The 10,751-nt window shown below is 58.4% G+C and overlaps 1 protein-coding gene across 1 annotated transcript; it reads left to right on the top strand.

The window, feature by feature from the left end:
- The first annotated feature begins 672 nt into the window (after positions 1 to 672).
- On the top strand, positions 673 to 10,751 carry UNC93B1 (unc-93 homolog B1, TLR signaling regulator). The gene is made up of 11 exons (XM_068977864.1): positions 673 to 798; positions 954 to 1,095; positions 1,669 to 1,822; positions 4,544 to 4,705; positions 4,921 to 5,053; positions 5,398 to 5,491; positions 6,020 to 6,144; positions 6,564 to 6,746; positions 7,565 to 7,838; positions 8,959 to 9,077; positions 10,016 to 10,751. Exons 1-11 carry the CDS (start codon positions 703 to 705, stop codon positions 10,349 to 10,351), a joined length of 1,818 nt encoding a protein of 605 aa, XP_068833965.1. The 5' UTR covers positions 673 to 702; the 3' UTR covers positions 10,352 to 10,751.

The following is a 10,751-nucleotide window of genomic DNA, read 5'->3' on the forward strand; positions in this document are numbered from 1 at the left end:
ACCATCCAACCATCTCATCCTCTGTCATCCCCTTCTCCTCCTGCCTTCAATCTTTCCCAGAATCAGGGTCTTTTCTAATGAGTCAGTTCTTCACATCAGGTGGCCAAAGTATTGGAGTTTCAACTTCAGCATCAGCCCTTCCAATGAATATTCAGGACTGATTTCCTTTAGGATTGACTGGTTGGATCTCCTTGTAGTCCAAGGGACTCTCAGGAGTCTTCTCCAACACCAGAGTTCAGAAGCATCAATTCTTCCCTGCTCAGCCTTCTTTATGTTCAACTCTCACATCCATTCAGGACTATTGAAAAAACCGTAGCTTTGACTAGACAGACCTTTATGGACAAAGTGATATCTCTGCTTTTTAATCCCTGGTTTACAGGTGAGGAAACAGAGTCACAGAGAAGTGGAGTTAATCTCCAGTCACAACACAGGGAAGTGGCAGAGTGGGGATACGAACTACCTACCACCTCCCATCCCTGAGGCCACTGAGGGGCACGAGGGTGCTCCCCTACACACACAGGCACGGGGACACACACACACACACACACACACACACACACACACACACACACACGCCGGGCACGCCCCCAGCTGCGCAGGGCCTCCCCTAGCGGAGGAGGTGGCCCGGGGGCGGGGCGCGGCCGGTCCCAGCGTCGGGAGGAAGTGCCGGACTCCCGGGCGAGTCCTCCCGCGGGTCGGGCCATGGAGGCGGAGCCGCCGCTCTACCCGGTGGCGGGGGCCGCGGGGCCGCAGGGCGATGAGGACCGGCTCGGGGTCCCCGACGGGCCCGAGGCCCCGGTGAGCAGGGACGCGGATGGCGTCTGGGCGCGGGCACCGGGAGGGCCTGGGTCTCCCCGGCGGGAGTGGGATGCGGCCCCGGGGGCCGGGGGCGGCGGGGCTGGACGCGGGAGCGGCCGGGAAGCGCCTTTGCGAGCGGCCGTGGTGCCCCGCAGCTGGACGAGCTGGTGGGCGCGTACCCCAACTACAACGAGGAGGAGGAGGAGCGCCGCTACTACCGCCGCAAGCGGCTCGGCGTGCTCAAGAACGTGCTGGCGGCCAGCGCGGGCGGCATGCTCACCTACGGCGTCTACCTGGGTAGGTGGCCGGCGGCGCGCCCCGCCGGGGGGATTGGGCCCCGGGCCCGGCGAGGAGGCACGGCCCGCGGGCTCCCCTCCTCCCCTCCTCCGGCTCCGTCTGCGGACCTGAAGTTTCTCAAGGAAAGAGAAACCTCGGCCTCCCTTCCTCTTTCACTTCTCAATCTGCGCCCTCGCAGATGCAGCTGCGGCGCCCCCTCAGTGGGGGCGTCCCCGGCGGGGGGAAGGGGGCAGCCTCGACCCTCGAGAGTGTGTGGGCGGCGCGCTGGGAGCCCTGGGCGGGTCTGCTGCCATCCTGGGGGCGGGGGGCGGGCAGGGCATGGGGGCGCTGGGTTCCGAAAGTCCTGCAGAGCGACGCAGGGGAGGGGGGGGTGTCTAGATTCAAGTCGCCGTCCTTGCCACTGGCAGGGGGACGCTCGACCAGCCTGGGCCTCCCCGCTGCCCTCCTGGGCATTGGAGTTAGGGATCCCTTTGGTGCCTAGAGCTCCCCGCCCGGCTTTGCGTTCCCACCTCTGCTTGGTTGCCCCCAGAGCCAGGCGGCTCTCTCTATGCCCGCTCCCCGCCCCCACCCCAGGCCTCCTGCAGATGCAGCTGATCCTGCACTATGATGAGACCTACCGCGAGGTGAAGTACGGCAACATGGGGCTGCCCGACATCGACAGCAAGATGCTGATGGGCATCAACGTGACGCCTATCGCCGCCCTGCTCTACACGCCCGTGCTCATCAGGTGCATTGTGGCCGTCCCTGCCAGGGCTGGCCTGCCCCCACTCCAACCTTGAAGGGGTGCAAGGGCTGTTGGACACCGGGGTCTCCAGCTCCCCTGGTGTTCCTGGGGGATGGGGAGAGGACTTGCTGACCTAGAGGGGTGAGAGAGAAGGGGTGAAAGCCAGGTTTGGGGAAGAAACACGAGCTTTGCCCCCAGACATTGTGGGTCTCAAGGTGAAGTCGCTCAGTCGTGTCCGACTCTTTGCGACCCCGTGGACTGTAACCTACTAGGCTTCTCCATCCATGGGATTCTCCAGGCAAGAATACTGCAGTGGGTTGCCATTTCCTTCTCCAGGGGATCTTCCCGACCCAGGGATCGAACCCAGGTCTCCCGCATTGGAGGCAGACGCTTTAACCTCTTAGCCACCAGGGAAGCCTCCGTGGGTCTCAAGCAACAGAAATTCACTCTGGCTCCTTCCCTCAGCTTGTCCGTACCCCACGCGGCATCATTCTCATGCCCTGCTTTGTGGCCTGGAGCCACAATGACCTTATGAGGTCAGGGCTGTGGAGTTTCTGGAAAGAATCTGATCAGCTAGCAAAGCCCAGGGACACACCCCAGGACCCATCAGGGTGGCATTGTTGAGGGACATTGCTCACTGCAAAGGGCATGGTTGGGTAGGTGGCCTGGGGACGTCTACTCTAGACCTGAGCCTTACTGGCATCCGGGGCTGTCACCGGGCCGTCCACCAGAACCTAACCACCAGGTGGTAGGTCAGTGTTCAGATGGGACCCAGAGATCAGTGCACACACTGGATCTGTTCCCCTGTCTTTCCAAAACCAAAGCAACCCCCGCCCCCGCCCCTCCCGCCCCCCCCAGCTCCTGGGCTGTTTCCTTGTCTTAAAACTAAAAAGAGAGAGGTGGGGGGAGAGAGAGAGGCTGAGAAAGAAAGGAAGGAAGGAAGGAAGAAAACCTCCTAGGATAAACTTTCAGAACTGCCCTGACTAGGTCAGAAGCACATAAAAGGCTTTATGGCTCTTGAAACCCATCACTATTATCCACAGGGACCTCCTTTCATTTCCTTTGTGCTGGGTACTTTATAAGCTATCACATTCCCTACAATCCAGGGTGCACTTGATCTTAGCCAAAAGGCCGAGAAGCGATTACAATCCAGGGTGGATGCTCTAATCTTAGACACAGGGAGACCAAGAGGTTGAACCCATTCCCACAGGCAGAAGTGCAGACTGAAAGTTTGAACCCGGGCAGTGAACTCAGAACCCCCATGCTTTCCCTACCCCCATACTCCCAGGCGGACTTTCCAAAGGACTGTACCACCTGCCTGAGCACTGACTGTGTCATTTATAAAACCGCAGCCTCATCAGCAGTGAGTGTTGGTATTTTTACTCTTTTGCAGTTTCCGAGTGTACGGTGCAGTTTCGGTGCCCTTCCCCAGATAGATCAGAGGAGGCTGCCTGTCTGTTTATTAGATGGCAGTTCAGTTCAGTGCAGTCGCTCAGTTGTGTCTGATTCTTTGTGACCCTGTGGACTGCAGCATGCCAGGCTTCCCTATCCATCACCAACTCCAAGGTTACTCAAACAACTGTCCATTGGGTCAGCGATGCCATCCAACCATCTCATCCTCTGTTGTCCCCTTCTCCTCCTGCCTTCAATCTTTCCCAGCATCAGGATCTTTTCCAATGAGTTGGCTTTTTCACATCAGGTGGCTAACGTATTGGAGCTTCAGCTTCAGCATCAGTCCTTTCAGTGAATATTCAGGGTTGATTTCCTTTAGGATTGACTAGTTTGATCCTAGGGGTGTGACCACACAATCATGGTTATCTAGGTCATTAAGACCTTTTTTGTATAGTTCTGTGTATTCTTGCCACCTCTTCTTAATCTCTTCACGAGCAAGTATACTCCAATTAAAAAAAAAGAAAAAAAGAAACAGGAAGACCCTGTTGTAGAAGAGAAAGCAATTGTATCAGAAAACCAGAGTCACTGAACTTTGAGCTTGCTAGAAACTCAAAGAAAGGAAATAATCAGCACAAATACTCAAAACAAACAAAAACCAAAACAAAGCTAATCCCAAGATCAGAGGGGTGATTTTTTTATTATCTGATCAGCCTCCGAGCCCGAATAGTCCCTTATCCTGTCATTTGTCAACCCCTTCCTAATGTGGTGTGACATTTTCCCAAGAGCCAGTGAGGATGTTGTTCTAGGAGCCAGTGAAGAGGAAGCTTCCCAACTGACCAGGCTGGACTGAAAGGGCAAAGGGCAGAGGGGACGGGGCGCCAGGGCTCTCTCCGTGGTCCTCAGTTTCCTCCACCCAGTTTCCTGGGACAAGTTCCTTAGACTTTCGCTTGGGTCCTGCAGTCACTGCACGTGGGTAGAGGAGGGGCCTCAGTAGTCAGCCCAGAACACAGATGAGGGCTTCTTGTGTCCACGGGCCGCTGTCTCCTGACACCCTCTCCCCGCTTTATCTCCTCTATCCCTGCAGTGGCCGTGAGAAGCTTGCAGCTGGGGCACAGCGCACATTACATCTGTGTGGTTACAGTGGCTCACCTGAGGCCACCAGCAAGTCCGTATCTCTGAGACTCTAGTTCAGGTCCCTCGATTCCAGGGCCAGGGGTCTCTCCCCACCTCAGCCAGCCTCAGGAGCTGGGACCCAGAGCTGTGGCCCCTGTGGTTTGGGGCTGAAGCCCTCTGGGTAGCTCGTGGTGCCAGCATCCTTCCTACCACTTGCAGGTTTTTTGGCACCAAGTGGATGATGTTCCTGGCTGTGGGCATCTACGCCCTCTTTGTCTCCACCAACTACTGGGAGCGCTACTACACGCTTGTGCCCTCAGCCGTGGCCCTGGGCATGGCCATTGTGCCTCTTTGGGCCTCCATGGGCAACTACATCACCAGGTGAGTCTGGTGGACAGCAGGGTGGAAGACTGGGGACCCAACAGAGCTGTATTGCCCACCTCAGCTAGGGGACCTTAGGCCAGCCTTAGTTGCCCTCTGGGCCTCAGTTTCCCCATTGGTGGGACACAGGTTGGGTACACATATGCCTGGGTACAGAGAGTGAGGCATCTGGCTGACGGAGGGCTGGGGAGAGCCTTCTCTCCTTTGCGGTCCAGGATGGCCCAGAAATACTATGAGTACTCCCACTACAAGGAGCAGGATGAGCAGGGGCCCCAGCAGCGCCCACCACGGGGCTCCCATGCACCCTACCTCCTGGTCTTCCAAGCCATCTTCTACAGCTTCTTCCATGTGAGTGCCATGCCTGGGGACCCTGGGGGCAGGCTATTCCAGGCCCAGAATCACATATTGCAGCCTATCCCACAGTCTTTCCAGTCCACTAGTCCACTGCCCTTTCTTAGGCCAACCCTTGCTTGCTTACCTCTAGTGACAGAGACCTCATCATCTCACTGTCCATGGTGCTGACCAGGAGGAAGTCCTCCTGCATCGGGCACCCCCCACCACTGGACTGCCCCCCAGAAGTGGGAGGGCCCCTGTCCTCCCAAGGCTGTGCCCAGACCCCTCCCAGATGGTGCCTGTCCTCTCCACCTGGTTCCATGCCCTGCACCTGACCCATACCACCCGCCTGCCCACAGCTGAGCTTCGCCTGCGCCCAGCTGCCCATGATCTACTTCCTGAACCACTACCTGTATGACCTGAACCACACGCTGTACAACGTGCAGAACTGTGGTTAGTGCTCAGGGGGGTGGGTTCCCTAAGGTTTGCTTGCCTCCCCCGCTGAGTCACCCAGCAGACACTGGGCCCTCAAGGGCAGAAAGGATGCCCTCGCTCACAGGATCCAGAGCTGAGAGCCTGCCGTCACACCTCTGGTGATTGGGAAAAGCAAAGGGCCTTGTCCTTAGGTCATCTGACTCAACCTGGGGTCAGGGTAGGGTGCATCAGGGAAGGCTGCCTAGAGGAGGTCCATCTGGGCTGAGGCTGCCTGTGGAATCTCTCAAGATCAAGTATACCCTCAATGCAGGGAGATGTATGGAGGTGGGAGGTGGGCTGGCAACCTGGGGAGAGGTACTTTCAGCCCCCTTGGCCCTCACCTCCAAAGTACTTTCCAAAGGAACCCTGCCTTTGCAGGCACGGATCCTCAGCCACCCCCTCTAACCCTCCCCTCACCCATCTCCTTGGTCCCATTTCTTCATGACTGAGTTGCCAGTGTGCCCTGCTCCCTGCCTCACGACGCCCCCGCACCCTCCTCTTTCTCAGGCACCAACAGCCAGGGCATCCTCCTTGGCTTCAACAAGACCGTTCTGCGAACGCTACCGCGGAGCCGAAACCTCATTGTGGTGGAGAGCGTGCTCATGGCGGTGGCCTTCCTGGCTATGCTGCTGGTGCGGCCCTGGGTGGGGGTGTGGCGGGGTCAGGTCTGGGGCCCTTGGCGGGGAGAGAGGCGGCTTCGTCTGAGTCTAGAATCAGGGCTGAGTCCTCGGGAGGGGTCCTGAGCCTACGCACTGGGCTTGAGGCTTGGAGGCGTGGCCGATGCCTGTGGACTGAGAGAGGAGTTGGAATGCCAGAGGCCAGTAAGAGAGGGTCCAGGCCAGATCCGGGGTTGAGCTGGAGACAGGGTCCTGGAGGGGGTGCGGCCAATGGGAGGCGAGGCGAGAGTCCGAGTTGTGGCTTCAACCTGGGGAAGAGGCCGGGAGGCACGTCCTGGGATTTGCCGGGGGAGGGGATGGGGGCGGGGCCGAGTTCAAGGGGCGGGGCCAGGGCTCCCGGCTGCCCGCCCCCTCCCTTACTGCCTGGCCCGCAGGTGCTGGGCCTGTGCGGAGCCGCATACCGACCCACGGAGGAGATCGACCTGCGCAGTGTGGGCTGGGGCAACATCTTCCAGCTGCCCTTCAAGCACGTCCGCGACTTCCGCCTGCGCCACCTCGTGCCCTTTTTCATCTACAGCGGCTTCGAGGTGCTCTTTGCCTGCACTGGTCTCGCACTGGTAAGTGCAGCCTGCAGAGGGTAAAGCCAGATAAAGTCCACGATATCCCGTTAAATTTGAGTTTCGGATAAACAACGAATAAGTTTCGAATTTATCAGTTCAGTTCAGTTCAGTTGCTCAGCCGTGTCCGACTCTGTGACCCCATAGACTGCAGCACGCCAGGCCTCCCTGTCCATCGCCAACTCCTGGAGTTTACCCAAACTCATGCCCATTGAGTCGGTGATGCCATCCAACCATTTCTTCCTCTGTCGTCCCCTTCTCCTGCCTTCAATCTTTCCCGGATCAGGGTCTTTTCAAATTTCGAATTTATAAGTATGTGTAATACAAACACCGTTGGCCCTCCGCGTTCACGAATCCAGAGGGCCCACAGCACTGCCCCATGTTATAGAAGGGATTTAAGCATCCACAGAGGGTGTCTGCAGAGAGTCCTGGAGCCAACCCCCTGCAGACACCGAGGGACAATTGAAGACCTGGATATTTCCCCCCATCTCCTTTTGCCTCTTTCCCTCAATCCCTGTGTACTTTGGGAAAGTTGCTTTCACCTCTCCCAGGCTGCTTCCTCATTTGTGAAGTGTCTAATGACTCAGTTCCAGCTGAGACGGAATCGTGCCCAGAAAGTGTTTGGTTCCACGTGGGTTCCAACCTTGGTGTCTGGGGCCACTGTCCAAGCATTTTCTCATGGTCTGTCAGTAAGGAATCTTCCCACAGGCTTTGGAGGAAGTTGGCCCTGTGGTGGCAGTTGAGAGGGCAGGATGTGGCCTGACGTGAGTCAAAGAGCCTGGGCCAGCTGACCACCAACCTCACCCCTGTCCCCCTAGGGCTACGGCGTGTGCTCGGTGGGGCTGGAACGCCTGGCATACCTCCTCGTGGCTTACAGCCTGGGCGCCTCAGCCTCCTCGGCCCTGGGCCTGCTGGGGCCGTGGCTGCCGCGCCCGGTGCCCCTGGTGGCCGGGGCTGGACTGCACCTGCTGCTCACTCTCAGCCTCTTCTTCTGGGCCCCCAAGCCCCGGACCCTGCAGCACATCTGGATCCTCTACACAGTAGCCGTGCTCTGGGGCGTGGGCAGTGCCCTCAACAAGACTGGGATCAGCAGTGAGTGTAGCCGTGGGCCCTGGGTAGCTGGACAGAGGAGCTCCAGGGGCTCCTCGAGGCAGTTGTGGGGAGCACAGACATCCCAGGGACAGACTTAGGGGCGATGGATACCCTGGAGGGCTGTCATGGGGCCTGTGCACTTGCTGGGGGCAGGTGGGTATCCCTGTGCACACTCTTGGTGGTGAGGGGAAGTCCACAGACACTGCGGGGACAGATGGGGGCTGTGGACACCCTCAAAGCGGGTATGGAGTCACCTGCATGGACATCTTGTCGACTACCAGGGCAGGCATGGGATTCAGGGTGACATTGTGTGGTTCCGTGAGCTGAGTATGGGGCTCTGTGGACACCCCTTCAGTTCAGTTCAGTTCAGTTGCTCAGTCGTGTCTGACTCTTTGTGACGCCATGAACTGCAGCACGCCAGGCTTCCCTGTCTATCACCAACTCTCAGAGTTTACTCAAACTCATGTCCATTGAGTCGATGATGCCATCCAACCATCTCATCCTCTGTCATCCCTTCTCCTCCCACCTTCAATCTTTCCCAGCATCAGAGTCTTTTCCAATGAGTCAGTTCTTCACATCAGGTGGCCAAAGTATTGGACACCTCTTAGGGACCATGTTAAAAAAAAACACTGGGGAGGTCTTATTTCATATTAGGGGGCAGGGTCCACCTTGGCATAGTTTTCAGAACACTGGAAACATATCAAGGTCTGTGCCCCAGAGCAGGTCCATTGCATCCCAGAAAAATAACCAGGGTGTGTCCATTAGGGGGCTCACTGGAAAAGTCCCTGATGCTGGGAAAGATTGAAGGCCAAAGGAAAAGGGGTCAACGGAGGATGAAATGGTTAGTTAGCATCACTGACTGAATGGACATGAGTTTCAGCAAACTCCGGAAGATAGTGAAGGAAGTGCTGCAGTCCCCGGGATCGCAGAGTCGGAGACGACTGAGCGACTGAACAACAACGAACCACTAGGGGGCAGGCCGGGACCGGTTTACAACAGCTTTCTAAGCGCTCTTGCCAAGGGCTGGGACCAGTGCAAGGGATCTGGGGGTCCCCAGAGGGAGGTCCGCAGCTCTGGGCCCACCTGGCCCCTCCCCCTCTCTGCCCTGCCCTGTCTGCAGCGCTCCTGGGAATCCTGTACGAGGACAAGGAAAGGCAAGACTTCATCTTCACCATCTATCACTGGTGGCAGGCTGTGGCCATCTTCACCGTCTACCTGGGCTCAAGCCTGCCCATGAAGGTGAGGGCCGTCCCTACTCAACCCCTAGACAACAGATACTTTTGAGTGCCCGCCCTAGCCTCACAGACCCTGAAAGGCATTCTCTGTCCAAGGGCCAGGCCCTGGGCAAAGCCCACTGGTTGGCCCCACACCCATCACTGGCTTGTCACTTCCTGCTTCATCTCCTGCCAGCCTCAGTTTACCCGTGTCTGAAAGGGTTCATAGTTTGCCCTCTCCTTGTGGGCACATCCCAGCTGCCTGATGGGTTGTTTGGTCACCTGTTCACTAGATGTTGGGCTCTGAGCTGGATGCTAAAGGTCCCTCTCCCTTCTTGACCCTCTGGCCAACTTTAAAAACAATTAAAAAAAAAATTATTTATTTGGCTGCACTGGGTCTTAGTTGCAGCACACAGGATCTTAGTTGGAGCATGTGGGATCTAGTTCCCCCGCCAGGGATTGAACCTGGGCCCCTTGCTTTGGGACCACAGTCTTAGCCACTGGACTATCAGGAAGTCCCTGGCCAAATTTTTTTTTTTTTAATGACATAGAACAGGAAATAGCAGGGAGTATGCCTGTGAATATGCGTGAATGTACTGCCTTATGTTGTAAAATTATGTCTGACTGGCCTGTTACAGTCAAACCCTGTAACAAGTGTCACTTATGGTCCTCACATAAGGGGCAGGGTAATCTAAGCCCTGTTAAGGTGGCCCAAGCCTCCCTTCACATCTACCCCGGGAAGCAAAAGCATTATCATTACAGTAAGGGAAACTGAGGCCCTGAGAAGTAGGGTGGCCATAAAGGACAGAGCTGGGGTTTGGGCCTTGCCGGCAGCACGGTACCCAGAGCTTGGCTGGCCCCCAGGAGGAGGGAAGGGCAGCCGAGGAGCTGCGGCGTGCCTATCCGGGCGAGGGGCGGGGCCGGCAGCCGTGGGTCCCCTGCATTCTACCCCTGTTGGCCCAGGCTAAGCTGATGGTGCTGCTGGTGACGCTGGTGGCGTCCGCCGCCTCGTACCTGTGGATGGAGCAGAAGCTGCGGCGAGGCGTGGTCCCGCGCCAGCCGCGCATCCCGCGGCCCCAGCACAAAGTGCGCGGCTACCGCTACCTGGAGGAGGACAACTCGGACGAGAGCGACGCGGAGGGAGAGCGCGGCGGCTGCGGAGGCGGCGGCCGGGGGGACTGCGCGGAGGAGGAGGCGCCGCCCGCGTGGCCCCGACCCGGCCCGGAACCAGCTGGTCTCTACCGCCGGCCCTGTCCCTACGAACAGGCGCAGGGAGGCGATGGGCCGGAGGAGCAGTGAAAGGCCAAGCGTGATCTCCGGCCTAGGTTTAACGCGTCTCAGGTCGGGGCCCCTCTGATTCCGCGCGCCAATTTCAGGCAGGACCCTCTGCGCGCCCCGCCCCGGGTTCAGGAACGCCCCTCCCAGAGCCTGGCCACCTGGAGCTTGGGATCCTCCCCGCAGCCTCTTCCAAGGCGGACTGGGTCCTCGAGACCCCTCCGCCAGGCCCAGGCTTCAAGAGACCGCACAGCGGAAACCCTCCTCCGACCTTAGGGGCCGCTCTCCACGACCCCCTCCCCGGCCCCAGCCCCGGGGCAGGGACCCCGCAGTCCCGCCCCAGCTCCCGGCTCCAGGACTGGGCCGGTCGGTGTGTCGCCTGCTTTGCACATCCTGTCCCCACAGCCCGCCAAGATGTACGACG

This window comes from Capricornis sumatraensis, chromosome 8, assembly GCF_032405125.1.
Source record: "Capricornis sumatraensis isolate serow.1 chromosome 8, serow.2, whole genome shotgun sequence".
Taxonomy (NCBI): domain Eukaryota; kingdom Metazoa; phylum Chordata; class Mammalia; order Artiodactyla; family Bovidae; genus Capricornis; species Capricornis sumatraensis.

Excerpts from the sequence above, each read along its gene's own strand:
- UNC93B1 (XM_068977864.1), top strand. The coding sequence starts at position 703 with ATGGAGGCGGAGCCGCCGCTCTACCCGGTGGCGGGGGCCGCGGGGCCG. Across the intron at positions 6,145-6,563 it reads CCTTCCTGGCTATGCTGCTG|GTGCTGGGCCTGTGCGGAGC; the intron begins GTGCGGCCCTGG and ends CCTGGCCCGCAG. Across the intron at positions 7,839-8,958 it reads CAACAAGACTGGGATCAGCA|CGCTCCTGGGAATCCTGTAC; the intron begins GTGAGTGTAGCC and ends CCCTGTCTGCAG.